At 34.9% G+C, this 21,827-nt stretch overlaps 2 protein-coding genes across 3 annotated transcripts in view; both read right to left on the reverse strand.

Moving 5' to 3' along the window:
* Nucleotides 1-12,278, reverse strand: part of LOC123561132 (receptor-type tyrosine-protein phosphatase F-like) — a 32,541-nt gene extending 20,263 nt beyond the window's left edge. The window contains exons 1-5 of one of the 2 annotated variants that reach the window (XR_008365910.1): nt 12,145-12,278; nt 7,859-7,918; nt 5,630-5,851; nt 3,861-4,121; nt 2,732-2,983 (exon numbers count right to left, since the gene is read on the reverse strand). Coding sequence is in view for 1 of the 2 variants with exons in the window: in XM_053516635.1 (XP_053372610.1) it covers nt 2,732-2,983; nt 3,861-4,121; nt 5,630-5,851; nt 7,859-7,910 (787 nt within the window). In the remaining variant the exon portion in view is untranslated. The remainder of the gene's footprint in view (nt 1-2,731; nt 2,984-3,860; nt 4,122-5,629; nt 5,852-7,858; nt 7,919-12,144) is intronic. The other variant, XM_053516635.1, reaches the window with a different exon arrangement.
* A 961-nt stretch (nt 12,279-13,239) lies between these two features.
* LOC128546472 (electrogenic aspartate/glutamate antiporter SLC25A13, mitochondrial-like) overlaps nt 13,240-21,827 on the reverse strand; it is a 46,080-nt gene continuing 37,492 nt past the window's right edge. Inside the window, exon 6 of the mRNA XM_053517024.1 lies at nt 13,240-13,296. Within this exon, the coding sequence (XP_053372999.1) occupies nt 13,240-13,296 (57 nt within the window). The remainder of the gene's footprint in view (nt 13,297-21,827) is intronic.

A 21,827-nucleotide genomic window follows, 5' to 3' on the forward strand; every position in this document is an offset into this window, starting at 1 on the left:
GAACATCAAGTGCAGGCTCAAATCCTCAAAGAGGATTTATTTTTACTATAATTATGTCCTTTTAGTTTTACCTAAAGTTTTAAAAAACATTAAAGTCTGCAAAAATGCCCATGTATTTCAACCAAGAGGACCGTGAAGGCTCTGTATCGCTCACCTTACCTATTTCTTAAAAATGACAACTCTATCAAAGTTTCACAAAGATTGAGAAGAAAATTTAGCACCTGGGTTGTTTACATGGTTTATTTGACATAGTGACCTAGTTTGTTTTTCTTTGATAACCCGGTTTCGAACTTAATCTTGATGTTATAAATGCAAATATTTTGACAAAGTTTCATGAAAATCAGCTTGAAAATCTTGCATTTAGAATGTTGTCTATCATCTAACCAGGTGACCTTGTTCTTTGAACTCAAACAACCCAGTAGATTTTACATAGACAGTCTGATAATGTTTCATGAAGATCAAGTAGACAGTGTGACCTCTAGAGCTTTATTAAGGTTTTCCATTGGCCTATTGAGCACCTCGGTAATACAGTTGACATAAATGTCATAATGACAAGTATTTTTGACCATATTTCATAGACACCTGGTATACAATATGGCATATAGAGTGTTAACAATGTTTTTTCCATGATCTGACCTTATGACGTAATTTATGACCCCAGATGACCCGGTTTCGAACTAATCCGAAACTTTATTACAGCAAACATGACGTAGTTTCATTAACATTTGGCCAAATATGTGATCTGAGTATTAACAGCACAATTATATTTCTTGGCATTGAAAAGGTATACTTTGTACTTTGATCTTAAACCTATAGCTTTAAAACTTAAAGAGATATCTTTATACTTTAAGTATGTACAGAGTTGAACGGCTTGCCATATCTGTCCAATGTCCACATGCCCGAAATAATGCTCGATGGTAAAGCTACTGTCTTCCACCACCAGTAAAAGCTGAGTCTGGCCGAGATTGAGTAGGTATCAAACTTAAAACTTGCTGGAGTATATCTGATAAGACATTGAGGATATTTGTTTGGTTCGGCATAAGATCAAAATATTTTCACCGAGTGAACACCTGATATTTCAGCGAGCGGTGCACACCGCTCACCTACGTAAAATGAACAAGAATGATGTCAACTTTGTATGACACTTGCCCACAATGAAATGCTTGACAGAATAATAAATAAAGTCTACAACAGGGCCATGAGACCAGAATAAATAATCTGACATGAAATTCCCGATAATATGCGCATGTCCGCTTCATACTGATAATGTATACCAAGTTTCATTGTAATCGGATGGAACCTGTAGGAGGAGTTGGGTACACAATATTCTAATGTAGTTGTTTTAATATAAAGTCCAAAACAGCGATATAACTCCGGCTAGAATAAACCGACTCGATAGCCTAGTGGTAGAGCGTCCGCTTCGAGGGCGGAAGGTCGTGGGTTCGATTCCCGGCCGCGTTACACCAAATACGTGAAAAATGGTACCAGTAGTCCCCCTTGCTTGGCGCTCAGTATTAAAAGGGAAACTGGCTTCTCCTCTCTTACACTCGTAGCGATGGATTCCATCAGGAATGCGGTGTCGACAGTGATTAATGCGAGTTGTAGAATCAACCTAAAATAAATTAGCATTAACTAAACTACGATAAACCGATATGAAAGTCCCGATAATATGCTCGCGTCCGCTTTATGTTGATGAAGTAGACCAACTTCCATTTCAATTGAATGGATAATGTAGTAGGAGTTGAGTACACAATGTTCTGATGTAGTTGTTATATTTCAAAGTCCAAAAAGGGCCATAACTCCACAAAAATAATCAGACATTGAAGTCCCATTAATAAGCGCATGTCCACTTCATGTTAATGACATATACCAAGTTTCATTTAAGGTGGCTGGTAGCTGTAGGAGGAGTTGAGAACACAATCGTCTGGTGCAGTTGTAATATTTCAAAGTCCGAAATAGGTCATAACTCCCGGAAAATATAATCAGGCATGAAAGTCCAGATAATCTGCACATGTCCACTTCATGCTGATGACGTAGACCAATTTTCATTTTAATTAAATGGAAACTGTAGGACAAGTCCAAAAGGGTCATAACTCTAGAAAAACTTATCTGACATGAAAGTCCCTACAATATGCACATGTCATTTCATGATAATGGTGTACACAAAGTTTGATTTCTATCGGACATGTTGGATAGAAACTGTAGGAATTGAGTACACACTGTTCTGATGTATTTGAAATATTTCTCAGTCCAAAAAAGGGCCAGACCTCCTGATTTTTTTTCATCTAACATGAAAGTCCCGGTAATTTTCGCATGTCCACTTCATGATTATGATGTATACCAAGTGTTATTTCAATTGGATGGAAATTGTAGCAGGTGTTGAGTTCACAAGAAAGTGTAACGGATGGACGGACGGACGAAATGACAAATGACGGACAGTTTAATAAACACTATATGTCTCCCAGGTCTTTTTTTTTTTTGGATTTAACGTCGCACCGACACATGATAGGTCTTCATAACTGGGGACATAAAAATGTGGTGTTTACAAGTGATAGATATTTTGATATCACATGTACAAATTGAATTTCTTTTTAAATCACGTTTAAAATTTACTTTTTTGGTTTGTTTCCAGTTATATTTGATTTTTTTATTGTCAAAATATCAGATTAAATCTATACTCTTATATTCCTGTACATGAAATAAAGTAATATAATTATGTTATGTTACCTACCTAGAACTGTAACAGTACATGTACTCTGCGACACACCATCCCAACAATTACATGAATACTCCCCTGCATCGTCCATTCTCAAGTTCGTTATGGACAGCTGATGTTTACCCTTATTATCAAGGAAACTGAATCTTTTATCAGCAGCGATTGTTTCACCGTTCTTTAACCATTTCACTGGATGTGAATCTTGCGTCTTAATTTCACATTTAAAACACGTCAGCTTTCCCTTCTTTTTTTCTTCTTTGTTTTCTCCTATTACGTCGGTAAGAGAATGGAAAAACAAAACATTAAAAAGTTTACCCCGATATGACTACTCTCAGAAGTCTCCAAGAAAACAAAGTTAAGTTAAGAATTTATTACTTACACTATTCTACTGATGGGCTCAATACTATTGTTTTATTGTTTTAATCTGTACATATAATATAACCGGTATAGAAGAAAATTATACAAGACACAAGAAACTTTTTTTCAAATCGGTTCTGAAAATAACGATAAACATATTAAGTTATCGTGTACTTTCCAATTACAAAAGTAAAAATAATATCTGATTTAACATCTTCCTATAAAATGTGGACTCAACTGAATGTTCCCTCTGGTCAGATCGCTCTGTGTCTGTACTAGTAGAGGATGAATTTCGCGACCTGTGAGGCTGCGTTTGCTATATGTAAAGCGCCTTTGAATGTGTTTATCATGAAAAGGGCGCTATATAAATCTAATAATAATAATAATAAACCAGAATTAATATGCATATTTGTATTTACATAGTGACATAAATATACCACATGCAAGTAAAATACAGGAGACCACTGTCAGACCTACATGCATATAGGGAGGGTAGAGTGTGGGTGGAAACAACGAGGTAAAACAAAACAAGCATCAGAATAGTATAAACTTGGTAATAAACTTATTCTCTTAATACATAGTGTATAAATCATCAGCTTTTTTAATATTATTTTCATCATTGAAATATAATGATCTTTACTACATCTGGTTTAACTTCCGGTTAGCCCTTGACTTCCTGTCAGAAAACATTCCAATAGGATCCGCCCTCCGGGGCGGCGCCAGTGATACCTGTTGCATAAATTAGTTCATGTATGTATATATGATACAGTGCTAATGCAGCACTCACCTTCTACTTTAAGTTGTATTGTTATTTCTACTCCCTTGTAGTTACACAGGTATTTTCCTGTGTCGTTGTTAGTGATATCTTTAATTTCAAGTTGTATACTTTCGCCGGCCGATAATTTTATTCTATTGTCTTGTTGTCCGTCCTTTATGAACCACTGTGCAGATTCATGAGGTATTTTATATTCACAGGTTAGGGTCAATTTATCTCCCTCCTTGACATTCTGCACACTTTTGAGCGGCGTAGAGTATTCTACTGGCAATTCTGTAAAAGGTATAGCATTAATGTGAAATTTGTAGAATATCGAGCTGGTCATTCAAGCTCGAAAAATACTAACAATAAGAAAAGATACTCGTATGGATTCATTATGCCTTAAGAAATCTACACTGACAAGTTCAATATTAGATAAGAAGTTTAGGAGAAATTTGAAGGTACTTTCTAACGCAGTCATCCATTGCGGTGTTATTACTGATATCATACACCTGATATTAAATGTACACGTTGATACGAAAACAATGATCATGTGTACTGCTGTAATTTGGAATTTACTGATTATGACTTTTTAATACAACAACCGTACGGCTAAAAAAATTGATATCTTTGTGATTAAGTTTTATCATAATAGAATAGTTATAAAACACAGTGTACATTTTTTCTTCAAATCTCCCATAATTTGACAGGATTGAAAAAAAAACAAGAGGGCTAAATTGGCCCTAGGTCGCTCACCTGAGAAACACACCATAATACACCATAACAGTGTAAACATGTTTGACCTAGTGATTTCATGGAAAAAAATATTCTGACCAAATATTATTAAAATTGGAGTAAAAACAAGTATTTTCTTTGATTTGACCTAGTGGCCTAGTTTTTGACCCCAGATGACCCATATTCGAACTTGACCTAGATTTCATCAAGGCTATCATTCTATCGAAATTTCATGAAGATCAATTGAAAAATACAGCCTCTATTGCATACACAATGTTTTTATTTGATTTGACCTAGTGACCTACTTTTTGATTACAGATGACCAATAATCAAACTCAACCTAGGTTTTATCAAGAAAATCATTCTGACTAAATTTCATAAAGATCAATTGGAAAATACAACCTCTATCGCATACACAAGGTTTTTTCTTTGATTTGACCTAGTGACCTTATTTTTGACCCAAAATGACCCATATTCAAACTTGACCTAGATTTTATCAAGGCAATCATTCTGACCAAATTTCATGAAGATCAATTGAAAAATATAGCCTCTATCGCATACACAAAGTTTTTCTTTGATTTGACCTAATGACCTACTTTTTGACCGCACTTAATCCATATTCGAACTTGACCTAGAGTTCATCAAGGCAATCATTCTGACCAAATTTCATGAAGATCAATTGAAAAATACAGCCTCTATCGCATACACAAAGTTTTCCTTTGATTTGACCTAGTGACCTACTTTTTGACCCCAGATGACCCATTTTCAAACTCGGCCTAGATTGCATCAAGGTTATCATTCTGACCAAATTTCATAAAGATCAGATGAAAAATACAGCCTCTATCGCATACACAAGCTAAATGTTGACGGACAGAACAAAGTTGTTGAATATAGTAATGAAAATGTGCAGCTTCTTATTATCTTTCTCTTGTTTCATCTTAATTTATTTTGGCTAGGTCAAATGATAACTTGAAAATGTATTACATAAACTGACTGTCGTCGTTAAATCAAGAATAAAAATTGACAAAAATTGTTTCTGTGCAAAAGTAGGGAAAAACAATACTCACTTTTAGCCCGAACAGAACATTCAATTTTAACGTCTCCATAAATACAAAAGTATTTGTCAGTATCATCAAACGTAACGTCTCTCAAATTCAGTTGCTGTTGATTTTCATGATCAGGAATTTTTTTGTCATTTTTCCACCAAGTAATTGGTTGCTCTGTCTTTTTACTCTCGCATGTAAAAATCAAGGTGCCAACTTCAAAGGCATTTCCGCCCTTATTTCGTCCTACAAAAGTAAAAGTGTCATATGAATAGACTAAAATAGAATAATATCATCAACTTCTACATTTTTATTTCTGAAAAGTCAGTTGAAAAGTTATCTTATTTAAAGGTCCATTACTAAAACCCGAACGAGTATTATATGAAAACCAGAGTTTGTAGCTGAGACTTCCTATTTACTGAAAATATGGCCCACTGCATCGGTTCTGACCAAATAGTCATGAATATGTTCAAGAATAACTAACAAATAAACAAAAACTGTTGCCTATGTCAAACCGAAAGTATGCTTTCCGACTGCTTACGAACCCGTCGAGCATCTTCGGACTTTTTCAGAAGAATCCTCCGAAACGAGGCTATAATTTATAAATAGATGCAAAATATATCATATGCCCAAACGATAACGTGATTTTTACAAACTTAGCACATGGAATTCAACAATTTTGTAACTCACAAAAACTTCATGAAAATCATTCTTATAATACAGGTAATGTACAGCTATACTACAAGTTTTCATAAGGACAATTCAGGCCCTTCCCGAATAAAAGTGTTTTTACAACTTCGTCTGTAAACTTTTTCAAATAATCTCTTTTCAGTATAATTTTAAGAATATAAATGAGTAACTGTCTTACACTGCAGAAACAAAGTATGATTGAAATTTACCTAAATACACTTATTTATGTACACATGGCTACATTAATTTAATAAGATTTTAGACATTAAACACATTGTCTTGGCCTAATATATGTCACTGTCAATTTTAAATTTAAATTGTGTACATCCCATATTTTTCGTGCAAGTCGTGCATAATTACCATCATGGAAATACAGTTATTTTGTTGCGCGTCTTAAATGGATATTCGTTTGAAACAATTTTAAAATCACGTGATCCCGAAGAATTTCCGACCGATTACGGAAAAGCGATAAACACGAAAGTAGGACAAAATGACCCCCCATGTCAGTCTAAGAAAAAACAGAAACAATCATTTGTTTCTCTGTACATGTGTTGATTTCAAGGGAATATTGCACGGCTATCGTAATATTTAGTACTATATTTCAAAATGTGTAGTCTTTTTTAAGATTTATGTCTATTCATTTGTCTTTATTTTGCACCTTTAAATGCTAATTCTATTTCTTGAATCTTTATAAATTCAAAAGATTCAAAAGTGTACTTTATATATCAGTAAAACTAAAGTATACTACAAGATTTTGGGTATATTCAATTCCTTTTTGAGAAGTTTGTTTTAGTTGAATACGGCAAAGGTATGTATACATGTTTGTTAATTTATAGTATAATAGTAGACATACAGTTTAGTTTTCATAATCCAAACTAGAGCTCCGCCAAGCGTGGCAATATACACCCGACGGGTAATACCAGAAGAGAACAGAAGAAACAACAATTAACTTTAAACCATTTAGTGTGCGTTGGGAGTTGGGTGGAAGCAGGGTGTATGTGTGTATGTGTGTGCGTGTGTGTGTGTGTGTGTGCGTGTGCGCCGTGGTGGTGACAGGATACTAAAGGGTAAAGAAAGTAAGGAAGTAAACAAAAGATGTTTTTGGGGTGGGCGGGGGTTAGGCACGCCATCTATGTACCCAGTTAAAAGTCAATGCCTTAAATGGTTATTCAGTTATGAACACGAATAATGACAGAAGGACAGTCGGACGAACGTTCCTACATATGAATATTAATGTGGTTACCATTTTGTTCTCTCTAATGTTCCTTTAGCCACCAAAAAGAAAAATAGCCACATTAATATCAAGTCTGCAATTTTCACTGTTTGCCTTGTTCTCGGTGCTTCCGAAGGATCTTCTTTCCAGATTTTATTGAAAGAAGTTACTTATTGTTATAGCCACGTAAGTTTTCAAATGTAAGCACAGACCTACGGATGCACGCGCCATCACATAATACGTTCGTATAATTCATGGGCATATAAAAAGGAAGATTTTAATTTATGCGGGAACATTTCAAATATTTATAGATTGGTTAATCACAGCCATATTAAAATTTTATCAATTACCATCAAGCCTTGACCCGGTTGCACCAAACCCACTATTACGACCTCCTGACATTACGCAAACTGTAAAAATAAAACAAGTAGTGATTAACAAAATACAGATTCATTTTACATGTTATTAAACATAAAAGTCTTGACCATTCCGAAGGTTATTAAAACTTCCATATTTTTTTTTCATTAATCAATATGTGTGTATAGTCGCTTTTCTTGTTAACATGGGACATTCTACATGTATCATGTATATGCATAATTATACTCTTTTTATCACATGTTTTCCTGATGAAACATGAACATTTCTTTTTTTGACAAATGTCTTATATACTTACAACGATGTCCAAGTAAAAGTGTTATTACTCTAGTGTAATACCAAAATTATGCAATAGCCAGCACTACTTTGTATGTAGAAATTTGCTTTTTCCAACAATTTCTTAACATTTTTCACCATATATATGAAGTAAGCTATGTATAGCCATTCTGTCTGGACGCTGTTACGTACGGAAATGTAATGTCGCCTTAATTACTTTTATGTAAGAGAAATCTTCTAATTCACAGCACAGTGAATAAGCTTGTGTAAAGGGTGTTGAACTATCAAATGCACGCCACGTCATGTTACTCTTATTTACGTCAACATCTGACGTAACGTCTCAATTATCACCATCAACAACCTTATTTTGGAAGTAACAGATATAGCTATATTGTAAAGTCAACCAAATCCGTATTTAGTTTATAGGCAATTATGTAAACTCCCAACTTGTTATAATTTTAAGGGTTATTGATTAGATTTTTTTTAAATCCAAAGCATTTTTAAAACATCTGACGAATTACCCTATCAAAATGGCTAGAATTTTCTGAAAGAAGGGATGTATCAAAACAAATAACGTGATGTCAGTGAATGGTACAAAGAGGTTAAAATATTAGAAACTGATGTAGGTGTTACAAGTTATGTACAATATGACTCGGCAGTGGTTTGTTGGTTCCTATTGTTTACCAAATCAAATGGAAAAACCCCTTTGTGAAGATCCACCAATGGGTTACTTTGTTTTGTGGGAATCTATTGATTTTAAAACTGCAGTAACTGAACAGACAATGATGAAAGATGTATATACCGCCCTACAGCGACCAATATTTGTGTTAGATTTCATCCTTCAATGGATTACTTTGTTATGTGGGAATATATGGATTGTAAAACAATTAAAAGGCAATAACTCTGGTAACTGAAGTGATACTGACGGACGTTGTGCGTGCACCACCCCCCTGTAGCGATCTACAGTTGTATAATTTTACATGAAATTCCCTTAATAGGTTACTTGGACACAGTCAATTCTTTTTTACTGTCAAGGACGATTAAACTAAAAGTGAGCAAAGACCATGTGTTAATTGATAACTAGTGCTATCACTAAAGGTGATGAATGTACCCCCGCATGCACTGACACAATACATTGCAATTTGACGCACACAATATTGCATAATTATGTGGACTGTATGTATATAGACTGTATGTATACAATATAGTAACAAAAAACAAAGTCCCATAACTATGCAGAATATTTATCTAAAAGGACGTAACATACCCATGCACAACTAGGGTTGGTACTGATCACTTGTGTGAAGTTTCATTAAATTGTGTGCAAGGGTTCGGAAAATTAGGCGCGCACAAGATTGCATATGCAGACTGTATGTACATAGTATGTTAACAAGAAACAAAGTCCCATAACGCAATTATTGTTGAAAGAACCTAACATGCCCCATGCACAACTACTGTTGTTACTGATCACTTGTGTGAAGTTTCATTAAATTGTGTCAAGGGGATGAGGAGAGATGGTGCGCACAAGATTGTATCTATGTATATAGTATAGTAACAAAAAACAAAGTCCCGTAACTCTGCAAAAAAAATTTCTGAAAGAACCTAACATGTCCCATGCACAACTACTGTTTTTACTTATCACTTGTGTGAAGTTTCATTATATTGTGCCAAGGGGATGAGGAGAGATGGTGCGCACAAGATTGTGTCTATGTATATAGTAAAGTAACAAAAAACAAAGTCCCGTAACTCTGCAATTTTTTTCTGAAAGAACCTTACATGCCCCATGCACAACTACTGTTGTTACTGATCACTTGTGTGAAGTTTCATTAAACTGTGTCAAGGGGATGAGGAGAGTTGTTTCCCAACAAGATTGTGTCTATGTATATAGTATAGTAACAAAAAACGAAGTCCCGTAACTCTGCACATTTTTTTTTCTGAAAGAACCTAACATGTCCCATGCACAACTACTGTTGTTAGTGATCACTTGTGTGAAATTTCATTAAATTGTGTCAAGCGGGTGAGGAGAAATGGTGCGCACAAGATTGTGTCTATGTATATAGTAAAGTAATAAAAAACAAAGTCCTGTAACTCTGCAATTTTTTTTTCTAAAAGAACCTAACATGCCCCATGCACAACTACTGTTGTTACTGATTACTTGTGTGAAGTTTCATTAAATTGTGTCAAGGGGATGAGGAGGGATGGAGCGCACAAGATTGTGTCTACGGACAGACAGACGGACAGACAGACAACCTGAAACCAGTATACCCCCCCCCCCCCCCCCCCTTACAACTTTGTTGTCGGGGGGGGGGGGGGGTACAATTATGTGAGGTGTGGTAATTGAAGCTTAAATATCTTTTGAATTATAAACATTTTCAATCTTTCTTACAAAATCATTGGGGAAAAAAAGGGGATAATACTCTATGAGAGCAAAGGTCATGTACTAATTAATAACTATGTGAGGTTTGGTGATTCTAGCTAAAATACATTTTTTTTCTGGAACCAAATCAAGGGGAAAACTCTTACGTTCACTAGGTCAAAGGGGATAACACTTTGTGAGCAAAGGCCATGTACTAGCTAATAATTATGTGAGGTTTAGTGATTCTGGCTTAAATAATAAGCATTTTCAGTTTCGGACGGACGGACGCACAAACGTACGCACGGAAGAACGAACAGCAGGACGAACAACGCCAAAACAAAATCCCTCCGCCTTCGACGAGGGATTATAAACTAAACTTAAAACAAAAAGAATGGTCAAGATTATGCATAGCAGACCACAGTCTGCTACACAGACTGTATTCGAACTTCTTTAATAAGGCGTAAAAAAAAAATTGTTTGTTTCCGGTATCCCGACCTACCCTAAATTTTTGGCCCGACCCTAAATGTTTTTATGGCCTTGGAGAACATTTTTTTCAACTTTTTGACAAAAAGTTGCAAAACTGCACTTTTTATGCTTTAAACATGGACAGCGATGTTATAAATCAACTTACTGCTGCTCTAGAGGCATAACCCCCCTATTTGTATTCATTTTTTGACACAAAAATAATTTCCGAAAAGTCTCCCTTAATAAAAAAAAAATCCAAAAAAAAAAGTTTTTCCGACCTACCTACCCTAATTTTTTTGAGCATGTTACCGGAAACAAAGAATTTTTTTTTTAGGCCTAACGCAAGGTGACATATCACGCAGAAGTGATGGTTTACAAATCTATGCTTCTATATATTAGGACTGGAGTGCTGAGTTTCTCTAATAATATACTGCATATTATTATTAATCTACGTTCAATATCCCACAAAGATATTGATTTGCGTTTAAAACCCCGAACAAATTATCGTTCGAATAAAGTACCTGCTGAATTAAAGGTATCCAGAATATTACAAACATTCAAAGCAACTTCAAACAACATTTGTTCATCTTACAGTCCAGCTAATAAGGGGTGGATCCAGGATTCAGGTTGAGAGGCCGAGTTTCTAGCGGGGTACGAGGGCATGCCGTTACCGCAAGAATAGCCTACCTCAAATCGTCCAATCTGGCGTATATTTTACATATTTGAGCATGAATGTGTGAGACAATGTCAAAGTTTTGTGAGCAAAGAGAGCTGAAAATTTTGACTAAAATGACTAATATTTCAATTTTAAGATATCAACAATGCAGGGTCCCGGACTTTACGTTGGAGGGGGGACACCCCCTCTCTCCCCGGCTACGCCCACACACTTGCATCTCAAATATGTATACAATTATGTTCTATATATATTGATAAATGATTTGTGAAATCGTAACTAAAGGCCAAATATAACAAAACAATAGGCATATCATTAATGAACAATATAAAGTAGGCCTAATGCAATCAGGTAGCAACCACCCCGCTACGCCAACGTGTAAAGCTTAAAGTCTAGATAATTTAAGAAGTTTAAAAAATAATTATATATAGAATATATATTCATAATGAATTTAATACTCGAAGGTAGAAATAGAAGTATGAATAACATACCTTAAATGTAGTTTCGTTTTTGCATTTATTGTCACCTTTGTATACACAATATCATATGCTAGACCAGCCGATAATACCACGAAAAAGTAGTCCGTTCTGACTTAAAATAGAAAACGAAAGTAGATGTTCAAGGTCGTGGAAATTACCGAGGTGTTTTCCACGGTGTTTTCCGACTTACTCACCTTCAATGTATTGGAAAGTGTACGTGTAAAAGCTAAAAGGAACGAAGTACTAAAGTTAAAAAAAAATGTATTTATTTATTTTTTTTTTGTTGGACTTAACATCGCACCGACACAACTATAAGTCAAATGGCGACTTTCAAGCTTTGATGGTAGAGGAAGACCCCAGGTGCCCCTCCGTGCATTTAATATTTCGTCAGGAGCTGACACCTGGGTAGAACCACCGACCTTCCGTAAGCCAGCAGGATGGCTTCCTCACATGAAGAATTCAACGCCCCGAGTGAGGCTCGAATCCACATCGAAGAGGGGCAAGTGATTTGAAATCAGCGACATTAACCACTCGGCCACGGAGGCCCCTAAAATTGTAAATAAATCAGTAAATTACATGATAGTAGACAGACAAATGTTCAGAATATAGAAACACTTTTAACGTCAATATTATTGATTTCTTACCCAGCGTTATTTTACAAAATGTTCAAAAACTAATTCCTGAACAGAGGTTGTTTAAACAATATACAGTTTCAAAATAGAGATTGTTCCATGCCAGACTATCAGACTTCGTCCGTTTCAATGAAATGCATTCTCCAAGGCATTATTTCAAACACTGTCATAGGTTCAACCAAAATAATGTTTCAGACCAAATACTTTTTCAGGCCTTATAGCTGATAAAAGTCCCTCAAACTACAAAAGAAGATATACTTAGCTTATGATTAGGGACAAATGATTATGCAAATATACAAATGTGTCCCACCAGGCTCGATTTGTTTCAAGACTAATAATGATATATCCTTGTTTTACATTTTTATGATTCAATTTAGTGAATTGAGCCGTCCAATTTTAACATCATTCCTCGGATAGACTGACTTTTGTTTCTAGGAAATGTAATTCGAAAAGGTAAATCATCCTAGTGGCTAGTCTAACACCAGGCGTACTCCTTGGTTGCTTGCATGATCGCAGCCAGTCTGAGCCCTTTCTGAAACAAAAATATGTATTAATTATGGCCAATTTAACTGTAGACTGTAAACAAATAAAAATAGAGAAAAAGAGGTGTTATTTTGGATCTGTAAAGAAATTGATAGATATTGTACAAATAAACTTCGTTTGGATAAATGTTTTATACCAATGTGTCTGTGAATGTTAGAACTAAACGATGTTGCGAATTTAATTAGAATATAGGATAAACAAACTGAAAAAATGAAACACAATGGATTACAATGGATTACAATTATAGTGAATATTTTGCTTACCAGGTAAAAAATTCTGTACTACAGTATAAATTAGCCTCTGGCTAGTATGGGTATATAATTGCCGATAGAAACCTCATTACAATATTGATCTGAACTCGAGACAGCACAATTAACTGACAATACAGAAGTAAAAGTTCCTGTTAACTGCAGGACCACAGTATCAAGTGATGACGAGAACAAATATAAAGTCATCGTAAACGATTCAAATGTTGTATTTTGGTGAGAAAATCATCTACCCAGCGTGGGACTCGAACCTTCGACCCCTGTTTTTGCAAGTTAGGTGCCCCACCAACTGAGCTAACCGGGTTCCTGGTTGACCAGAAGTCTTGAATCACTATACTCCTCCTCACTTTAATTTTTGAAGGCTTAAACCTTAACGTAGAATCATAGAGTTCAGCTTCCAACAGAATATAGCCTCTCAAATACCGCATGCCCTATACTAGTATAGCTGGCGACGTAGCCTTTCTTTTACAGTGGAATTGCTGAGCGGGACATCAACTGTTCAGTTTCCAACAGAGTATAGCCCTCCAAACCGCATCCTTTACATAAACTGGTCACTGTAGCCCGCACTTTTCAATTTACCTCGTCGCCAATGTTGTATTTTGGTGAGAAAATCATCTACCCAGTGTAGGACTCGAATCTACGACCCCCTGCTTGCAAGTCAGGTGCTCTACCAACTGGGCTAACTGGGCCCCTGGTTAATCGGAAGCCTCGAATCACTACACAAATATTATGTCTAACACCTCTTCCTATGCATAACAAAACTGTATACACCCCAAGTGACCCTTATGACATAGCGTTTAATGAAAAACAAACAGCTGACTTTATGGAACATCAACGTTTGTTAGACCTTATTGATTTTTTATCATAATGTGTCATGTTTGTAAATTAACTGCTATTAGATTATGCACATGATGAAACAAAACTTGAACTGTCATGTATGATTCTGTCTGAGTCTGTCCGATCTACTGATAATTTCCCGTTTGGTGTTGCCTGAGACCTGAAACGCCGTGTTAACACACGCGGCGGCCCATCTTTAGCCACTAAGTTGGCTTAAATGTCAACAGTAAAATATAATTCCGAGAGTTACCTATGAAACTGCATCATTGAACTGAAAATTTTTGTATTCGAAGTCAACAGTAGCTAGACAAAAATGAGAAGCAATGTAGTAGGATAGAGTATAAGGGTGCACTTATACTTCCTTGCTATTGAGCTAGCTTTTACAGCGACGTGGTAGAGTGTCCACCTTAAGTGTGAGAGGTCCCGGGTTCGATTCCCGGTTCAAACCCCGGTCAGGGCTGAAGTATTTTCAGTCTGTTACAACAACAGCACGAACAATACAACTGATGAAAACTCCACCGCATCGACTTTAACTGACCCGTTCAATATACCCGTGCCAGAAACGGTCTCAGCACACGATGTACTCAACACCACAGCAGACGACACTACACCCGCCTCAACCCACCTTACAAGTACTGCATTTTAGGCATATGCAAAATGCTCAGAGTAACCAGACTTACGCACAATCCAGTCCCTACACAACAGGATTATGCATACGTTGAATTGAGCAACAACCAATTGTAACAGTGATATGAAAACAGACACATTTTGCCAAAAATTCCAAACCGCTATATCTAATAGACAAAATGCTGTGTGACATAAAAGAAACCGCACAGAAAAATTAATTTTGGTATTATAAACAGAGAAATGAAAGCTCAAAAGTAAATCGCCAAAAACATTTCAAAATTTTTACAGAGTCGCGTAACTCTGCAAATTCTATTTCTGAAAGAACCTAACATGCACCATGCACAACTACAGTAACTGTTGTTACTGATCACTTGCGCGAAGTTTCATTAAATTCTGTCAAGGGGATGAGGAGAGTTGGTGCGCACAAGATTGTGTCTACGGACAGACAGACAGACAGACAGACAGACAACCTGAAACCAGTATACCAAATAACTTTATTAAAAAACAAACAGTCATGACCGCACCCTGCCCCCTGAGGCCATTTTGCCCCTGTGCTTAAAGCCGTAATACATGGTACGGCCAGGCGGGCTGCATATAGAAGTTCAAACACCCTGTGCCATCACTTTCATTTGCAAAAAGAAATAGTACACACTACCCATCCCAAAGAGCCTGTACCAGCAAGTATATTTAATTTTACAAACCTTGAAAATATAAATGTTGACACCTTTTACAAAAGTTTAAAAACCATCACCTGCAGTTATCGCATATAAACAAATATCAAAAAATTTAAAACAATGCCATGAAGTCTCTGAAATACAGTGTCTTAAGATTTTTTATGAGTGTGTCAAGTGATTTACCTTTGCGTAGTTCTAACGGCAGTTCATTCAACAGTTTTGCACTAGTAGTACAGAAACTTCTACTATTAAATGTTTTGTACTTGTTGTATAGAACAACATAATGATATTCAGAATTTTCTGACGATCTCAAACCTTGTCTACTAAGAACTGTAAGCAATTCTGTTAAATATATAGGTACTATGCCAGTGTGACAGCTATACATGAAAGAAAGCATCTTGAACTCAATCCTTGCTTTCCCCGGCAACCAATGTAAGTCAAATAATGCTTGTTTGGAACTGTCCAATTTCTTCCTGTTAAGGACAAGTTTTGCTCAAACAAATACGTTGCATCTTACGCACCTCACCATAGCTGCACCGATGTGAAATAAATAGAGAAAAAACTAAAATTTCAGTGGCTGCTTTGGTTAGATATTTTCGGATGTTCTTAATTCGTAGGTAATTCAACATGGTTGTACGACATTTTTGATTTACATGACCTTTAAAGTTCAAGGTTTCGTTAAGAAATGCACCAAGATATCTAATTTCACATTTGATATCATCACCAGCAATGTTAATCGAATTTGTAAAACATTTGTTCAATTGAGGCCTGCTACCAAACATAATAAATTCAGTTTTTGAAGTGTTCATTCTCAGTTTTTTTTCTATTCATCCAGTCATTGATTATAACTGCGTACCGTTCGAGGTCTCCGACCGTTTGTGATTGTACGGGAACAGATGTGGGACGAAAGCTTTTATTTGCTATATGATCACTGGCAAATCGTAGACTGATATGGATTTGGGAATGACATCAAAAAGAGTTCCAGCATAGGTGAGATACAGCCACAGACCAAGGCAGCTGTCTTGGGGCACACTGCATTCAAGATGGCGGTCTGATGAATATACATTGTTTATATAAATCTTACAAGTACGATGAAAAAGATAGCATTAACTATGAAAATTACGTTAGCAAAGAGAATTGCTAATGGAGACGAAAATTATGAAGACAGATCAATTTGTGAAACGGCGAACTATTAAGTTCTTTGTGGGAGGCTTTAAAGACGCAACATCGAAATCGACAACAGCCAGCTATGTATCCAAAATATGTCCCAATGTTACAAATGTTACAATTTTCCAGAAGCTCAAATTTGGAAAAAAAAAAAAAACACCAACAACAAAACAAACGGACTTGACAATTTAATGAGCCTATGTCATCAAAATTCATTAATAGAAAGACACTTATACAATTCATCTAAAAAAGGTGATGTTGTGTTTCATGAAGTTAATATAAACGAGGAAATGTCTTTGTAAACATGGAAGTTAGGTACAGATTCAATTGTTGTAAAAGACGTTTACACCCGTTAAATTGCTATTCATTCACAGACTTGTAAAGTATATCAAAAATCCGCGTCAAGCACTTGGTTTCATACCGGATATCTCCTGAATATCCGGCAAATATAATCTGACCAATTATTCACAACCTTTATCTGGACGCCACGTTTCTAGAAAGAAATAGTTACGAAATAAATTGACCCTAAATTGAATCTAGATTTTTGTGTCCGCGCAGCTTGCGGTGCGAGCCTTAATGAATTCTATCAGATAAAGAATAAAATAATGATTCCCTGTAGCATCTGGTACTTCAGTGAGTTGTACAGATTGTAGGACGGTAGTACTTCTACTAAGAATGTTATTTTCAAGAAAATATACAATTATCTGTGTTGAATGCAGTTTAGATACTGAATGTAGTATTGAGCTTCTGCTCATGTATTGTTTACAAAACAAAAACATCCACCATAAATAGATCTACTTTAATGCATAAATGCATGAAACAATTCTACTTATTGATTCTATAACTTGCACAAATATGTTCTAAAAATGTCCGAAAAGAAGTGTTAATGTTTCAAATGTAATACATTATAATTGTATATAGTTCATTGTAGTATATTGTAATTACTCTGTTGATCTTGTTTTTTGATTTTGCAAGATCATTCCTTACAGGCGTATATACAATTTGATTAAATACAGTATTGTAACATTTTCTTTGTTTTTTCATATGTCTATCTTAATTACTTGCGTTTCGACCAAGATAGACCTCTTTTGGACAAAAAATATTATATGCATTTATTTGGTTTTAAGCTTATCACACATCTAATTTTCATCTGCCTGCATTGAACTATATTTGCTATCACTAAATTGATCATGAATACTTAGTATTCTTGTTTTTGACAATAAATAAATTATGCTGCTATATAATATTTGTTCATAGGCAGGTTTTATTACATGCACCAATCTTGGATATTTTTTATATATAACTATATATAAGATTGATAAGCTTTTAATATATATGTCGCTATTCGTTTTGAAGCATGTTAGATTCACCATTAATGTGCATATTTGGGAGTATGTTTGTTTTATTAAATGCTGCTCTTCCTATGAAGGAAGAAAAATCTTTGTTATCTATGAATTTTCAAACGAAAACGCCTAGCTGGCGGCCGTTTAAATTATCTTTACTCGGCTATTGGTCTGAATTGTTTATCTTTATTTGTAAAAAGTTACTGTTAAGAAGGTACAGTGCCTGTTTAAATTGACGAAAATACCCAAACCGTGCATGCGAGTTTTTTTCTTCTTCAGATAGCTGTTGTATATATTTTTCTCCAACTTGAATGAGATCTATTATAAATGCTAAGGGGACGCGGCTCAATGAAGTTGCTGTAAATAATATACGGGATGAACACTTTACAGGACGTTTATAGTTTTAAACAATATATTGTAATTGAGGATTTATATGTAATACTTCTAAAACCTCCCGTTGCAAAAATGTTCTGGTACAAGCAATATTGTGTTGTTTGATATCATATGCACGATATTTCTGTTGTATGATTGTTCTACCGAGATTTCTACAAACGAATATACATGGGAAATTAGAACTTCCTATTTATAAAATACTAAATATAATATGGTACTTAACGATAGAAGTGAAGATTTACAACGCTATTGGTTGCCCTGATGTTTTACCGGATGTTTTAATTTTAATGCGCGTGCTCTCTTTACGTGTAGCAAAAGAACTGCTCAACAATAAGTAAACCTATATAAAATCATCATTATATTACGAATTATTTCGCCAAAATAAAGAAGATTTTGATCACACAATTTATTGTACAGAATACCATGACTAAAGATAGAAATGTTATGAAGCATCTCTTACCTGAGAGACGGCTTAATGCTTATTTTCGTCAAAAAAAAAGAACAAGCATTCCCAAGTCTAGATCCACTCACAATATAAAACTTGTTCCTTACATTTGAAAATATCATATTTTCTTTCATCTTATCTGTCAAAGGAGTTTTTTTCTTCTTCAGATAGCTGTTGTATATATTTTTCTCCAACTTGAATGAGATCTATTATAAATGCTAAGGGGACGCGGCTCAAAGAAGTTGCTGTAAATAATATACGGGAAAGTATTACGTCACTATTATGCAAATGACATGATAAAACATAGGTCACCTTGGTCTTCAAGACCATAACATTGGACTTGTTTGTAATAGACATTTGCAAATTAAAACAAAGAGGTGTCTGAACATCAATGACGATTGATTTTTCAAGAAGGGTGATCTTGATATAATTTGATTATATCATGTGCGGTATAACGGTGATAAGGAATACCACTGTAATGAGCTAGGTATATAAATTTCGTCATTCTGTCTATCCGTCAGAGAACATTTGTGTTACACATAGCGGCAACTGAATTAAACGATCGTTATTAAATTGTATAGCAGTGAATCTATAATTAGATATTGGTTAAAAATTTGCTCTAGTCCGGACACAAAATATATAAAAGTTGCATATAAGATGTTAATAACAGATTCAGATGTTTATCCAAACAAGACAAACTGGGTGACCGAAATAAAATTCTTATTATCAAAACTTGGTTTCTATGAAGTGTGGATTAATTGGAGATGTAAACATGTTTCTTTCAATTGTAAAACAACGTTTAACAGACAATTTTGTACAAGATTGGCAAGTAAGTTTAAATGAATCGTCCAGAGCTCTGTTTTATAGATCTATTGCATTTTTTGAATTTATACCGTATTTGAATATTACAAATGTTACTAAATATCGTATTGCATTATCAAAATTAAGAATGTCATCTCATAGACTTGAAGTAGAATGTGGCAGATGGAAAAAGCCTCAAAGAACTCCATTTGATGATAGAAAATGTACAATATGTAAGTCTTTAGAAGACGAATATCATTTTGTCATAGAATGCTGGCGCTTTTTTGTGTTATCCTTGGTATTGGATGCATATCATGGTTTAATTTTGTATTATTTAATATTTATTTATTTATCCATTTTTATTTATTTATCTATTTATTTATTTAATATTTCAATATGTTAGAATTTTAACATTATAAGAATGTTTGTAAACCATTATATGTTTTCCTTTGCCGAAATAAATCAATCAAAAAAAAAAAAATTCAGATTTAAGGAAACAATACATTAAGAAATATTTCTGGCATTTGCCAAATTATGTTAAATTTACTGAGTTGATGAATTCTACAAATGAATATGAAGTAAGAAAACTATCAACATATGTTTTTAAGGCGTTTGAAAGAAGAAAGGTGTTCGCTAATATTTAATTTCAATAATATCGGAGAAGATTAATTGTATGAATTGCCAGGTTTTAATGTTATAAAATTAACTAATAACATGAGACGTCTAAACACAAATACGTTGATTCATATGTAAATTTGTCTCTCCCACAAATGCCAGATTTGTGTTGTATTTTATATATTGTATAATGTGTTGTATTTTAAATATTGTATAATGTGACTCGCTGTATTACCTATGTTCTCTGTACGTTGTATATTGATGCTTTGTTCATGGGCCATAAATGGCTTATTACAAATAAAGAATATCATCATATTTAACATAACCTACCGACTTCTTTGTTTGAAAGAAGTCTATTAATATAACTTGTAGACCGCTTTAGAGACAGGCCTGTTCTTCTTGTATTGGTTTCAATATTATAGAGGCCTGAAAAAATCGCACTTAACCAGTGATCAGGTATATAAGACTATTGGTGGTTCACAAAAGTCGGCTATAAATAAAGACTTCTGTCCAGTATCTCGCAATTTGTTTTAAAACTGACATTGCGATAAAATTTAAACTTTTTTCTGATAAAAAGGTCCTGGGATTTATTTCGATGTCAAACAGACCTTGTGGATAAGGTGTCGGTCGCTCAATCAATGGGTCACGGGTTCGAGCCCCACTGAGGTCACGACCATGACGTCTCATATGACACCAGTACTGGTTTTCCAGGAAGCGGACTCGAGAGTGGTTCCAATAAGCTTGAAGCAAGCTTTCATCACAATGGAGCTAAAACAAATTAGTATAAACTAAATTAAACTAACATTCTGACTAAGTTTTATGAAGATAAAATAAAAAATGTGACTCTTAGGGTATAAAAAAGCTTATTCTTTGATTTGACCTGGTGACCTAGTTTTTGATCCAACATAACCCAGTCTCGAACTTGACCTAGAGAACATCAAGTCGAACATTCTGACCAAGTTTCATTAAGATCGGATCAAAACTGTGGCCTCTAGAGTGTTCACAAGCTTTTCCTATCATCTGGACTACTGACCAAGTTTTTGATCCCACATAACCCAGTTTCAAATTCGACCTAGAGATCGCCAAGATAATCATTCTGACCAAATTTCATTAAGATCGGGTCAAAACTGTGGCCTCTAGAGTGTTCACAAGCTTTTCCTATCATCTGGACTACTGACCAAGTTTTTGATCCCACATAACCCAGTTTCAAATTCAACCTAGAGATCACCAAGATAATCATTCTGACCAAATTTCATGAAGACTGGGTTACAACTGTGGCCTCTAGAGTGTTCACAAGCTTTTCATTTGATTTGACCTAGTGACCTAGTTTTTAACTCCATATAACCCAGTTT

Source organism: Mercenaria mercenaria, chromosome 10 (genome assembly GCF_021730395.1).
Source record: "Mercenaria mercenaria strain notata chromosome 10, MADL_Memer_1, whole genome shotgun sequence".
Classification (NCBI taxonomy): domain Eukaryota; kingdom Metazoa; phylum Mollusca; class Bivalvia; order Venerida; family Veneridae; genus Mercenaria; species Mercenaria mercenaria.